This window comes from Musa acuminata, chromosome BXJ1-10, assembly GCF_036884655.1.
Source record: "Musa acuminata AAA Group cultivar baxijiao chromosome BXJ1-10, Cavendish_Baxijiao_AAA, whole genome shotgun sequence".
Lineage (NCBI taxonomy): Eukaryota > Viridiplantae > Streptophyta > Magnoliopsida > Zingiberales > Musaceae > Musa > Musa acuminata.
This window is the reverse complement of record NC_088336.1, coordinates 18,455,001-18,468,954: the sequence shown is the minus strand read 5'-3', so window position 1 is coordinate 18,468,954 and position 13,954 is coordinate 18,455,001. Positions and strand designations below refer to the sequence as shown.

General features: G+C 35.0%; 2 protein-coding genes across 3 annotated transcripts in view; both read right to left on the bottom strand.

The window, feature by feature from the left end:
* Positions 1-261: 261 nt before the first annotated feature.
* Positions 262-5,328, bottom strand: LOC135595303 (RPM1-interacting protein 4-like). 2 transcript variants are annotated; one of them, XM_065086035.1, is made up of 4 exons: positions 4,986-5,328; positions 1,723-2,205; positions 1,453-1,632; positions 262-535 (listed from the first exon to the last, which is right to left on the bottom strand). In XM_065086035.1, exons 1-4 carry the CDS (start codon positions 4,989-4,991, stop codon positions 506-508), a joined length of 699 nt encoding a protein of 232 aa, XP_064942107.1. In that variant the 5' UTR covers positions 4,992-5,328; the 3' UTR covers positions 262-505. The 2 variants fall into 2 exon arrangements, with proteins under 2 accessions (XP_064942107.1, XP_064942108.1); XM_065086036.1 differs by having other exon boundaries at positions 1,723-2,142; positions 4,986-5,323.
* A 756-nt stretch (positions 5,329-6,084) lies between these two features.
* LOC135595302 (actin-related protein 2/3 complex subunit 4) overlaps positions 6,085-13,954 on the bottom strand; it is a 9,142-nt gene continuing 1,272 nt past the window's right edge. The window contains exons 4-8 of the mRNA XM_065086034.1: positions 12,745-12,772; positions 11,724-11,798; positions 10,627-10,731; positions 6,522-6,611; positions 6,085-6,354 (exon numbers count right to left, since the gene is read on the bottom strand). Coding sequence (XP_064942106.1) covers positions 6,265-6,354; positions 6,522-6,611; positions 10,627-10,731; positions 11,724-11,798; positions 12,745-12,772 — 388 coding nt within the window. The 3' untranslated portion in view covers positions 6,085-6,264. The remainder of the gene's footprint in view (positions 6,355-6,521; positions 6,612-10,626; positions 10,732-11,723; positions 11,799-12,744; positions 12,773-13,954) is intronic.

Below are 13,954 nucleotides of genomic sequence, written 5' to 3'. Positions count from 1 at the left end.
TGTAAAGATTTTATTTTTAATTAAAAATATAAGTTTAATACAATTAATATTTCTGATTGAGGTTTTATGAAGCTAATAACATTCCACACAATAATGATTTTAGATTAGCCATCTATCTTTCTGATTTTATGATCTAATGCCTGTGAAAACATTTCTTTACTTTCAACCCTTAAATATGCATAGAATATGTTAGCATCAAGAAAAATTCAATTCATTTGCACTCAAGAACTATAACTGCAATTCCCAATCACAAAGAATAAGTTTGTCGGGAGGCATTTGACGACATAATATATTAAAATCACACTTAAAAAAATATGAAATATGCTCTTATACAGTGTCACAATGAGATACCGATGACACGACAAATTGCAAAGAACATGTTCTTGAATTCATTAAGTTACTAATGCACACTGCCACAGAAGAAAATTCGATTCCAAATAGATCAGAAGATCATGGTTGCCTTCCTCGAGAATAGTTACAGTTTGCAGGCATATCTTAAAACTGGTTATTTTTTGCACCATCCAAAGCAACAATTCTGTTGAAGAAAAAGAAGAAAGCAAATAATAGTTAGATCAGACTGTTTTGTTTACAATAAAAATTCAAACTGTCGCAACAAAATAGTAATATGTAATTTAGTCATGAACACATGTTAAAGCTGTTGACCGTAAACATCTCTAAAAAACAATTTATGCCCCTCATATTTGTTTGTTAGTAAATTTCTTTTATCATTAATGTCATCAAGGATTTCATTGTTTCATGAAACAATTAACAAAAAACTAAAGATAGCAGCTTGGATCAATAACTTTGTAATATCTAAAAGCCAAGACATGATCTAGTTTTGAATATCTTGAGAAAGTGACATCTAAGTAGAGAATTTATCAACCCAATAACTAATATGCATTAACCAAAATAGATGCTCCCATTTTCCTGGAAGTTTTAGGACACTAAAGTTCACCTAGAGTAAACAATCAACAACTTTGGAGAAAGGAAAACCTAAGTGTCAAACACCTCTTGTATCACTGAATGCAAGTCAAGTACAATAATAAATATTATGATAAGAAGATTTAGACAAACTTATAAAAGTCTGATTGATATATTACTATCAATTTTAGTTTAAACATTCTAGCATGATGAGAGAGCTCAAGTAGGAAAGGGGATGGAGTCAAAGTATTGCATAGAGCCACCACACCTTGATAAGTCTTACATTGAAAATAAGCAAGACCAAGATAGATTTACAAAGGTCTGATAGGTGAACTACAATCAATTTCACATTTTGGTCAATAGTTTAGGCCAAACAAGTTGATGGGTCATGGCCAAGTAGTTACATGTTATCTTTCACAGCCACAATTCAGACTAAATAAAACAACAAAGTTAGGCAATTGACTTTTTGGAGCTTTCACTTAAGGATTTAGATCCATTATTGTAGCATATAAACAAGAGTAAGCAGCTTACCAAGGACCCACTCCTACGATCTTGGTCATTGACATAGACTGTATCATTGATCACCATGGCAGCTGATCCACTCTTTTTTTCCTCCCTCACTTTGTTAAATATGCCAGTAAAATTATCAGCTGACGAAGGATCGCTTTCATCCCACTCACCAAATCTTGGCACAGATGATCCTTTCTCAGGCTGTTCCAAAACAATACTACATATATCTGTACAGGATTGCATGTCGGCTTTTTGCTATAAAAAAATTGATCATTAGAAGAAAAGACTTACTGTTTCATCGCCTCGACCACCAGTCCTCATTCTCGATCTACCTGCAATATTTGAAGCAACCGCATGGCTACCTTCTGATGAACCCCTGGAAGGAGAAGAAACACCACCTCTAGTTGCAGCTTTCACTTGATAACGGGGATGAAGTGGAGAGCGCTCCACGCTATTCTCAGATTCACTGCTTATTCTGCCAGGCCTCTTATCACCATAATTTGGCTGATACCCATGTCTATGAATAGGGGATTTTGTGGTGGGTTTATGTGTCACAGAACCATGATGAACAAGTGTCTCTGTGTGCCGGCGGGGTTCATCGTTGGGATTTGGGGCCTCCAAGTTTGCATTTGATGCTTCAGGGAATTTATGAGGATTGTTTGGTGTCACTACCTTCCCTTCACTTCCCTGCTTGTGAACAGCTTCAATATGCTGTGTGTAATGAACATTGCCATCACTTTCCACATTGCCAAGTTTAGAAATATGGGCATGTTGCTATGGTGAAACAAAACGGAACCTTGTGAATTTACAGGAAACAACTTTTTACTCGTATTGAAAGCCAAACTGTTCATTACGCATGTTACATTGCCAATAAAAGGCACAAGCATCTTCAGTATTTTACATTTGAACAAAAAAGTTACTTAAAAGCTTCTGAAAGAAATTTTACCCATTAGGGGGAAGCAAGCAAGCTAAAACTTGCAAATCTTAAGATGATCACCTCCTAAATCTACAAAGGATATCCAAAGAGATAAAAAAGAGGTGAGTAAAAGAAGGTTGATTTCGGCTGTTTTATGGGAAAAGAAGATGAATGTGCAAGTGGATGTTCTCCTTTATGCTGCAGTACTGAAATCTAACTCAGGCAAAGATCAGTAGATGAAAATGTTGATACTTCATGTATGACTTTGAATTAGACCATACTCACTCTGGAAGTAATACCAATTAATTAAGAATGACCAATAGAATACATAAGGTCACATTCGAAAGTACTGATCAGGAGAATAACAATTTTTTTCATAATCATAAAAAGAAAATAACTTAGGTTCTTTGTTTCTCTTCATGGAAGACTGAGCACGAAATCTGGAAAGTAGGATGATCAGACAGTATAGATATAAATTATAATAAAAGCTATAAGGTCTACATGCTACCAAGGTTTTCATGCAATTAAATGCAAAATTATGCGTATATAAGTGTTAGCTGCCTCTCTCTCTCTCTCTCTCTATCCTACTCAGACAGTGTAGATATAAATTATAATAAAAGCTATAAGGTCTACATGCTACCAAGGTTTTCATGCAATTAAATGCAAAGTTATGCGTAAATAAGTGTTAGCTGCCTCTCTCTCTCTCTCTCTCTCTCTCTCTCTCTCTCTCTCTCTCTAGATATAAATTATAATAAAAGCTATAAGGTCTACATGCTACCAAGGTTTTCATGCAATTAAATGCAAAATTATGTGTATATAAGTGTTAGCTGCCTCTCTCTCTCTCTCTCTCTCTCTCTCTCTCTCTCTAGATATAAATTATAATAAAAGCTATAAGGTCTACATGCTACCAAGGTTTTCATGCAATTAAATGCAAAATTATGCATATATAAGTGTTAGCTGCCTCTCTCTCTCTCTCTCTCTCTCTCTCTCTCCTTATTGTCTCACTACCTAAATTCTGATTGGCCAAGATCAGGCTGTGAAAACTTGCCCCTTATTGCTGTTTGCCTCTCCACTGCCTAACTCTGGTGATCTAAAGTCACCATTGCTCACATGTAGTAGCTGTCAACCGGCAGTCTGCCACGCTTGGAAATAGGTCTGTGGTCGAAATTGCTCATCCGGCTAAAGTCAACACCACCCCAGTAATCTCAATTGACATTTTCCTTTTATACACCAAAATAATGGATCGCTGAGAATTTGATGCTCAACTTTTTTTTTCCATATTTTTATTCATGGCAGACCCCAACCTAACAACAATCATGTCAAGTTCAATGGTGAACCTATAGGTCAGCAGATGGGTTGTTTTTGTTAGCATGGTTTTTCAGACAGCTGAGATCTGCCTTGTTGCACCAATTGTCATGAAAATAACAGGCAATCTTAGATGCAACGACCGTACATTCATTTGGTAAGCTATGCCTTCACTAATCTACTTGAAATTCTCAAATGATCAAGGAACCGAAGAAATCACGAGCCCTGACCACAAAGTCATGTCTTCATGTTTCTGGTTAATAATGTGATCTTCCCCATTTCAAATAAGCAGATACAGGCCTATCTTTCAAACCCAGAACATATTTCTGTCCAGGAAATAGTTTCACATTGGGAGCTCAACCTTCAATTGCTATATGTACTTGATATTGGCCATATGTCTGAAAAGAACATTTGACCATATATAGCTTGCAAAAGCTCCACAAATTATTGTTCAAAGAGTTTTGGTTCATTAAAGTGGAATGAAAGATGGAACAGTTAAGACACAAGAAATCGACTTTGTAGCCTTGCAACTTCCTCCTATCTCACTAACATCTTTTTCCTAGAACCTGTTAAAGTAAGTTATTGACGAAAAATATAAGATAAAGGGAAAAAACAAAAATTTAAAGGTAAAATTTACAACTTTTATTAGTAAAAGCATTCTAAAAGCCAGCATTTGTGAGACTATGTATGCCTCAACTCATGATTAAACATAATTTAGCTGCAAGCGAATATGTTCTTTTAGAAAAATGGAATCATGACAAAAGAAATTCTAGAAATTTCATATATGTATGGAATTAACTGCCTATTAAAAGTTCAGCCACAAACATTCGAACCAAATCTTGAAAGCTTGTGTCGGTAATTACTCAATGGTCCACCAAGAGGTTACAGAATATTAAGATGTAATTCAAATTATCAAGAAGGGAAATACTAAAACAATCAACTTCAACAAGCACTGGAATCAACAGAAGGGACATCAGAATTCCTATGCTGACTAACGAATTGCAAGAAACAGGGATACGATCATCACAATAAACCAGAGACTTCGAAGCGATAACAAGGATAAAAAACAAAACCTTCAACACTGTCACCTCAACTACAGCGACCATCACTGTCCAGAGGCTACAACAAGAGCCCAATTAGACTCCAACAACCACAATCTCCAATAAACTACTTGAAATACGAACATAGAAAGTAAAATTGGACAAATACGACATCGAAACACACAAAACAATCACTGAGATCACGAGTTCCTTACTTCCCATGGATTCTGGAGGCAAGATAAAACGAGGAAACGTCAAGAAACAAGCTACAGGATGAAGCCAAAAGCACTCACCTCCATCTCGACGCCTTGAGATATCTCCTTCTCACCAATCTTGGACCCAGGGAGACGGACTGGACTACCCTAAAGAGAGATCAGAATCGCCTTCTAGAGGAGGCGATACGGACGAAATTCCGACCGAGATCCGAGTAATAAACGATCGAACAGAAAGGAGGGGGGTGGTGACCGGTGGAAGAAGAGACGGGGGAAGGAATTGACACGACAAGACGGCGGACTCGTTTGACGTTTCGGATGCCGGCTTCCTCACTCATCCTCATCCTTTACAGGAATAATTGGCGGACAACTGTCGTCGCTATTATCTTACTAATGGAGCTTTGTTTGAAGGTACGTAATTAGGGATGAAGATGATCTCTTTCACTGTGCTGGAAATCTCGTCACTGAGTGTAAGAACAGAGCGCTATTGAGGGAAAGATGAATTATGTGAGAAAAATAATCCAGATTAAAAATTTTGGAGAATATGTAGCTCAGTGGATTCTATAAAATGCTCAATCATTAAGCTTACAATAAACCTAAAAGTATTCAAATATATGATAATAAAAAATCTAAAAATTCCATTTTGAAGTGATATATTTTTTTTTACTTTTAAGCAAAAAAAAAATTAAATCCTACATTGGTGGGGTTGTTTTGAAGCTATTTTTAGGTTTTATTGAAAATACTTTAACTTGCATTTTTAGATTTATTGAAACTTGTTTTCTAGGAATTAAATACAATTATAAACGATGAATGCCAACCATATAATTCAGCTTTTTGATCGAATTGACAAGTACCAATCTGTACGTATCAATCCAATCAGAACACTTCAAAATATGTTGAAATGTGATGTAAAGCTGAACACATCTGACACAATAATGTTGGCATTGACCAATTGAGGGCACAAAAAATTGCACAATAAACACATGGGAAGGAGGACCATAAATAAGATCAGCTTGCAAGCAATCTAGAAATCGGTGGCACACATCTGATCCTGTTCTCGATTCTGTTTTGACCTTTTTGCTCACCATAGATTGAAAATGGAGCCAGGTTTGACTATTTTGCATCAGACCAAACAACCTAGAATTTATGGATGGGATGTTCTAATGGCTGACTTCTGCAGTGACACCAATAATAATAGCGTATCAAATGGCCATGTGATAAATATTCAGTATCGAAAGAATATCGCTCATTAACAAAATAATACTACTGCATCACAACCAATAATAATGGGGCATATTCATCATCTTTGTCAATTCGGAGCTTTGTTAATCCAACCATGTTTTTTTCTTGCAACATCACCTTAGATGAATTGCTTCAAAAATTCAGTAGCTACTAGGCGTCCTCTTGTGTTTACCGACAGTTTTAGTTCACTGATCTCCTTGTCAATATCCTGCATCATGAAGAATTAGAGATTAGAATATCACAAAGATAGATGTTATTGGCAAAAGAAGAAAAGAAAAGTAGTTGTTTCTGTGGATTAGCCACTTGTTAATATTTTAATTTTCAATTGTTGTAACCTGATATCATTTCAAAAAGGATGATGAAGAGAATTTTTACCTCCATAAACTGCACGATGAAATCTATAAGCTTGTGCTTGTGCATGTCCTCACAGTGGTAGTTTGTTATGAGAAAACTAATATCATATCCCTGCAGAAATTTCAAGGTATTATGAGACAGCATTCATTATCACAAGTAATTGGACAAATCGAATTGTATAGATAAACAAAAAGTTTAATAGTACAAGTGGCTGGAGAAGAGTAAGTTCAACATTAGTGACAATTGGTGACTAGCCTGAGCAATAAATGAAGTCGAACTACACCAAGATTTAGCAATGGTTTACAGTAAATTCAAACTTTTGGACAGTGAAGTGACCCCAAACTGATTCAGAAGAAACCAGTAAATTAATGTAACTGAACTGACCAAAGCAGAAAAAAATGGATGAATAAAGTGTGGCTTGGTTAGTCAAACCAACCAAGCCACACTTTCAACCCAGAGTGAAGCATTATTTACCATAGAAAACCAGGTCTGGTTCATACTTCATAGCAGAACCAACCCCAACAAATAACTGTAACCCTTAACCCTGTGTCATCTGACGGCAAACCCCATATCCCTCAGGAATGCTTCCACTGTCCCTTCTCCCTCACCCCAGATTGCCATTTGCTACTCCCATGGAAGATCTTGGAAAATAAGAAGCCCAGTATGGCACACCCACTTTGGCATTTTACTAAATAATCTGATACATAATCTTCAACAAATATGGTTCTCTGAAGTCTAATGTTAGGATTCCTTAATTTTAGGAATTTGATATTAATCTTTATTTTCCTATTTAGTTTTTTCTAGTTATGGTAGGTTTTTTTGAGTTTTTCCTAATTATGTTAGGAGTCCTTTGATATAGCAAATTAGGAATTGCTATTTTTATTTTTATTAGAAATCCTAGTCCTAGTTGGCTAAGGATTAAATAACTCTCTATATATGTGATGCCTTTGGTTATTTTTCTCAAGCAACAAAATAACTCAAAGTCTTTGGCCAACTTGGAGGTTGATCCCCTCGAAGCGATCAAATCCTTATCTATTTTCTTAGATAAAACCTTAGGGTTTTATCATTTGTTATCAGAGCAACATTCCTAAAGTTCTTGTAGTGTTTCCTCAACGTTCCTAAAGTTCTTACGGTGTTTCCTCGGCGTTTCCTCGATCTCCTCTCCAATGCTGCCACAGGCCCCAACGCCCACGCCGCCAACGACGACTTCACCTTCAACCCCAGGTAAGCACTGCTCATGCCCTTGACCCGAAATCAAAAACAAAACTTAGGTGCAAATCTACAATTATACGAAATGACTATTGATAATTCTATGAAAGCCCAATTTGAAGTCTTGGAAGCAAAAATTGAGAGCACATTGCAAGAAACTCTTAATAATTTAAAAAAGAGTTTGCTTGAGAGTTTTAGCAAAAATCAACAAGATGAAAGTTCGACTTCTGCAAGTAAATAACTTGACCGATTTGAAGTCACAAGAAGAGGTTACCAAGAGCATGATAATGACTACCCTTGCATGAAAGTAGAATTTCCTAGATGAGAAGATAGAGATCCAAACAGTTAGATTTCTAGAGCAGAGAAATTTTTTCACTGTCATAAAACTCCAATGATATGATTGGTATAAAACCTATCATAGAGTTCCCTCATAAGAGCAGTTCAAGAAAGGACTTCTTGTTCATTTTAGACTATCCGAATATGAGAATGTTGGTGGGCAACTTGCCAAGATTCGCTAGACTTCTACTATAGTATCAAAGTCAATTTGAACGACTATCAAATCAGACTAAAGATTGGTCTGAAAAATAATTGGTGGGAACATTCATTGGAGGTTATAATTCAGACATTCGTTGTAAAGTTAAGGCTCACCAATCTCGCACTATAATAGTTGCAATTTCTTTTGCACGATTGTATGAAGAAAGAATTAACATGGAAAATCGTTGAACCAGGAGTGTTAATAAACATGTGACTAGCAAGTCAACTACTTCAACCATTCCTAATTGAAATCCTAATACTAGAAGACTAACCCAAGAGGCACTCAAAGAACGATCAGCAAAGGGATTGTGCTGGCATTGTGATGAAAAGTGGAGTAGGGAGCATCGATGCAAGCAATGAAAACTTTTGATGATTAAACCAATTGAGGAGGAACTAGAGATTGAGGTTGTAGACTCTAATCATGAAGGTACTAATAATGATGAGATTGTTGAACCTGTTACACATATAATTCATACATTAGCTGGCTACTCTAATTCTCAAACTATGAAAGTTAAAGGGCTTTGAAACATCAGTCTGTTATTGTTTTGATTGATACTAGTAGCACCAACAATTTTATGGATAGCAAGGTTCCTGTGCAATTGGCCTATCGCATTGAACGTTTTGATAAGTTTGAGGTGAATGTTGTTGATGGGCGAATTTTAACTTGTGATAGTAAGTGTTCTAAAGTGAAGCTTGTTATGCAGGGCCAAGAGTCGCTTGTGGATTTCTTCTTACTATTATTGAATAACTATGGCAAAATCAATGCTCCTTTAATATCACTTTTGAAGAAAGATGCATTTAAGTGAACAGAAGAAGCCACTCAAGCTTCTATTTCTCTTAAGTATACAATTACTACACTAGTTCTCACTATACTAAATTTTAACAGGTTATTCGTGATTAAATCTGATGCTTCTGGAGCGGGTATTGAAACTGTACTGATGGAAGAAGATCGTCCAATTGCTTATACTACTAAGGCACTTTCCCCATCTCATCTAAGCTCATTTGTTTATGAGAAGGAGATGTTAGATACTGTTCATGTAGTTACTAAGTCGACGCCTTATATCGATGTGTTGTGATGCGCCATAGATATCTTGACACTAAGATGCTTGTTCAATGACAAGGTGCTTGTTTAATGAGCCAAATTACCAATTGAAAATACCACTTAGGAGTCTTATAAAACATTGAAGAAATTTTCAGAATTCGTTGCTGCTGAACCTTGAGGACAAGGCTGTTTTGAAGAGGCAGGAAATATTAAGATTCCTTAATTTTAGGAGTCCTTAATTTTAGGGATTTGATATTAATATTTATTTTTCTATTTAGTTTTTTCTAATTATGGTAGGATTTTTTGAGTTTTTCCTCATTATGTTAGGAGTCCTTTGATATAGCAAATTAGGAATTGCTATTTTTATTTTTGTTAAAAATCCTAATCCTAGTTGGCTAAGAATTAAATAACTCTATATATATGTAATGTCTTTGACAATTTATTTTAACCAATCAAATGCAACTCAAAGCATTTGGCCAACTTGGAGGTTGATCCCCTCAAAACGATCAAAAGGAGGTCGATCCCCATAAAGTGATCAAATCCCTATCTATGTTCTTAGATAAAGCCCTAGGGTTTTATCATCTGAACTTTCTTTTACTTAATAAATGTTCAGTCGGGAGCCTTGTGATTCAGGTTGTCATTTATTTACTTTATTTTCCTCTACTAAAATGGCATGTTGGGCCTCAACTATTTCACATCTTAGCTTTTCTCCTATTTCCATTTTGCCATTCAGAATAATTTACTTCAAATCAATAGTGCTTCTAAACAAATAGTTCCTCTCTTTGTCATCAACTTACATTTTACTGATTTACCTTAATCTTGTTATTGTTTTAGTGATACTGCTGATTTAAGGTATCATTTTTTTTAACTATTGATGTCACCACCTTTGAGGTCCTGACCTTCCACCTGAGGAGGGGGTCAGTTACAACCTTCTTTTACCACTGAGATAACCAAGAAACCAGAAACCTAGACCATCAAACTAATTAACCATGGCTTTTGTCAACCAATTAAATTGGTTCAATTGCAATAAAATTAATTCAGCTTATTATCACAGTCTGGTTTACCGGACCATTAGCAGCATGTGACCATGTTATCGAGGACTTAACACAAAAACTGTGCACAGACATGTCCTACAGCGCGAGATCTAACTAAACTCGTCGAACATTACTCTAGTTGATGTCAGCCTCACCATGAGATGAAGAATAAACGATTGATAGATTCTAAAAGTTAATTAACATCTGGAAACTCATAAAATACGACACAGAAACAAAAGCGTACATCTACTGAATGTGCCTCAGAAAAATATTGAACTTTGAAGCGACCAAGTATAGAATTAATAACCTGCACTGGCTTTCTTCTCAGAACCTGGAATGACTCAGCCCTCATCGATAAAAACCGAAGAAACTTCTTGGCAAGGATGTTCTCAAGCTCGTCTGCCTGCTTCACCTGAACAAGAGAGAGAGAGAGATAAAATTGTGTGAATGTATATGTTCACTTCAGCAGAAATGCTTTCTATTTTTCACATAAAAATATGGAATCTGAAATCATGGAAAAAAATGATCAAGAAGTTAAAAGTAAATAGCTCTGTTATACATTATCAGTAAAATACCTCAACTTAAAAATATTTTTAAGGAATAATAGAGTATTACAAAATCCAATATGATTTCATGTCCAAACTAAAGAAATAAGTTGCTTGAAGGTGTCATTTGGGTTTTGTATTGCAATATTTGGAATGACAATCTCTATCCAAATTCTAGGTGCTGATGTGTTAAAATCATTTATAGTATGCTTTCCTAAAATGTAATAGCCTATCACTTATCTAGTTCCACATAGATCCTAAAACTCTCACAACTCAACTCTAATTTTGCAATACTAGTTACAGTTTATTGATGTTTTCACCCAAATTAACTGCTTTTCAACTAAAACCAGTAATCTGCCAATGTAAGATAATTTCGCCCAAATCGCATCAATTTTTCAACTGAAACAATTTAATTACAGCTGAAAATTCAAAGTTTGACTAATAAAGAGTTTGACTCGTACTATACATTTGTCACAGAGGCACAAAGGCAACAAACTGTCCATCCAGTTGAACAACAAGGACCATGTCATTAAATCTTGTTTACTAGCCAATCAATTACATACACATGAATGCAGTTCAATACTTAAAAAACATACCACTTATCCAGCAAAAAGGTAAAGGAAAGAAAATGTTGTTTGAACTTTGAGGCAAGGTATTAAATCTCGGTCAGTTATGTAATCTACTAGATTAATACAGTACAGATACCACCAGGAAATATACCTATCTGTACAACCCAGTATAATATGAAAAAATAGTTAAAAAAATATCGACTGGTACTGGGCCATCCTTGGTCAGAAGGTATTTGAAACCATGGTCTGAAGAACAATAAAAGCTCCACGAACTAGCCATCCAACCATACCTTCAAGCTTATACGAATAGAATTAATTGATGTCTCTATCAAGCACTTCTCTGCTTCATTGCGGCATATTAGTACCTGTAACAGAAATTAAAAAAGAAATAACTGTGCATTTTCTTGATGAACTTAAAAGTTTAAATTTTTTCATTATATTGACAGAGCAAGATTTATAACTATACAAAAAAATCATAAATTTGGCTATGAGATATTACATTAAAAAAAAAAATTTCCGTCTTCCAATTAACAATGATTGAAATAGGGAATATTTAAAAAATAAAATTACCAAAGAAATCAAAATAAAAGCATTTATGTCAATAACAATAAAAAGACAATGTTACCAAGGAAAAGGTTAAACTAATTCTTGTTCTCACTGAATTTTTTCAAAGACTACAAGACCTACACTATATAAATGGAAGTTATTTTAGCCACCGATGAATCCATAAAACATTAAACAAAAGAACAACTCGGAATACAACCTTCAGACCTTGCTATTGTGACAGGAGGTCTTGAACAATATCCTATATGGTAGCTTGCTTGCACATAAGTTAGCAAGTAATCATAAATTATTTAGGTACAATGCTCTGTTCTTGGGGATAAAGCATATATAATGAGAAGAAAGGGAGGTGATGGAATTTAAGGACGTAATACTATGGCCAAGATAGAAAAAGACACTGATGAAGATGTAAAAGTTCATACCATGCCTTAATGTTTTTCTTAATATATAACAACTGATAGACACGCTTAAATGCTGAAATGCCCCATCCCATGTAAAAGTTCATCAAACAACAACCTCCTATGTTTTTGGTAAATAGTTTTTTGCTGAAATACTTCATCTCCAAGATTAGGATTCACATAAATTTCTTATCACATTCACATAAATGCCATAAAAGCCAGAAGAGAAGAAACAACCAAGTAGGATTCTCTTCTTGTATCAATCGAGTAAAATTCATTGTTAACCATTCTGTTCATTGTAAGGTTCTACCAATGCAAGAATATGGAACCATGATGCACAATAATACTTTACCGGATTCAATAGGAGTTCTGGACTTGTCCTGCAGAAGGTAAAAGATATATCAGATCTTTCAGAATAATCATATTCTAGGCCGCATTAATCAATTAAAATAAAATGATGGATCAGAATTCCTGAACAGAATATCAAACAGATTTTCCAGTCCAAAAATAGATTTCATGACCAGCATCATAGGCTTTCTCACCAGCATCAAAAATAGATTTGATACATTCAATTCAAATCCTAGAACCTAAGCATAGTCCCCTTTGAAGATTAATTTTTAACAATTCGTGAGATACTTTTACTGTATTTATGAGTTATTTTTATCTTGACAAAATGAAATATTCAAAGGCTTCATAACAACCAAATATGAGGACCTGTTTCTTTATAGGAAAAGATAACTAATGTAGTCTGGATCACCTTATAAAGATCAGGATTGATTCAAAATTGAATCCTAGGATCTAGGCTGAAGGGTACAAAAACTAGTATAAGGTATTATGAGTTTTTAAAACTGGAATAAGGAACTACAAGTCTATTTTGAGCTTGGGAGAAAATCAATTAATAGATCAATTCTTGGTTGTTGCTAAAAGCTCCAGCATGTCTTAGTTTAGACACAAGCAGGTGCTAGCAGTCTATTTAGTGGCAATTGTGGCTGACTTTATGAGGTGTATGGTGCATTTTTTTAAGAAAACATCTTTTGTGCCCGGCGGGCCCTATCTAATCTATTTTTCTCACTCTTTTATTCTTCCAACTTAAACAATTGCTTTCTCTGTATTAACTTTTCTTTTTATACCCATTTAATCACCTTCATTTACTTTTGCTTGTTATCAGATGCTTATTAGTTACCAGCCAGACCACTCCGCCTTTGCACAGTAAAGCATTGTGCCATATGAACGGATAGAATAAATAAAATCAGCCATGAGGACATCCATGTATGTTTATGTATTCAAAAAGATGAATCCAGGTGACAAATAGACAAGATCAAGACTACAGATATCTAATAAATATCTATTATGATGCATAGGCTATAGTTGTTACACAATAAAATTAGAAACCAAGTTTGTAAACCATTTAACCGATTAACACTTGTCCTGTCAATATCAGATACAAAAATGAAAAATATGTACTGGAAGAGTTAAAGAAAGTTTGACAGGAGACAGTAAACTTCAACACCGGATTGATACTCTATTTCCCACCAAGCCATAGTAAGCTGAATTTCTCACCA

What these genes read in the sequence shown, in the direction of transcription:
- LOC135595303 (XM_065086035.1), bottom strand. An exon ending in GTGGTCGAGGCGATGAAACA is followed by an intron (nt 1,633 to 1,722) that starts GTAAGTCTTTTC and finishes GTTTTGGAACAG; the next exon opens with CCTGAGAAAGGATCATCTGT. An exon ending in ATCGTAGGAGTGGGTCCTTG is followed by an intron (nt 536 to 1,452) that starts GTAAGCTGCTTA and finishes TTTCTTCAACAG; the next exon opens with AATTGTTGCTTTGGATGGTG.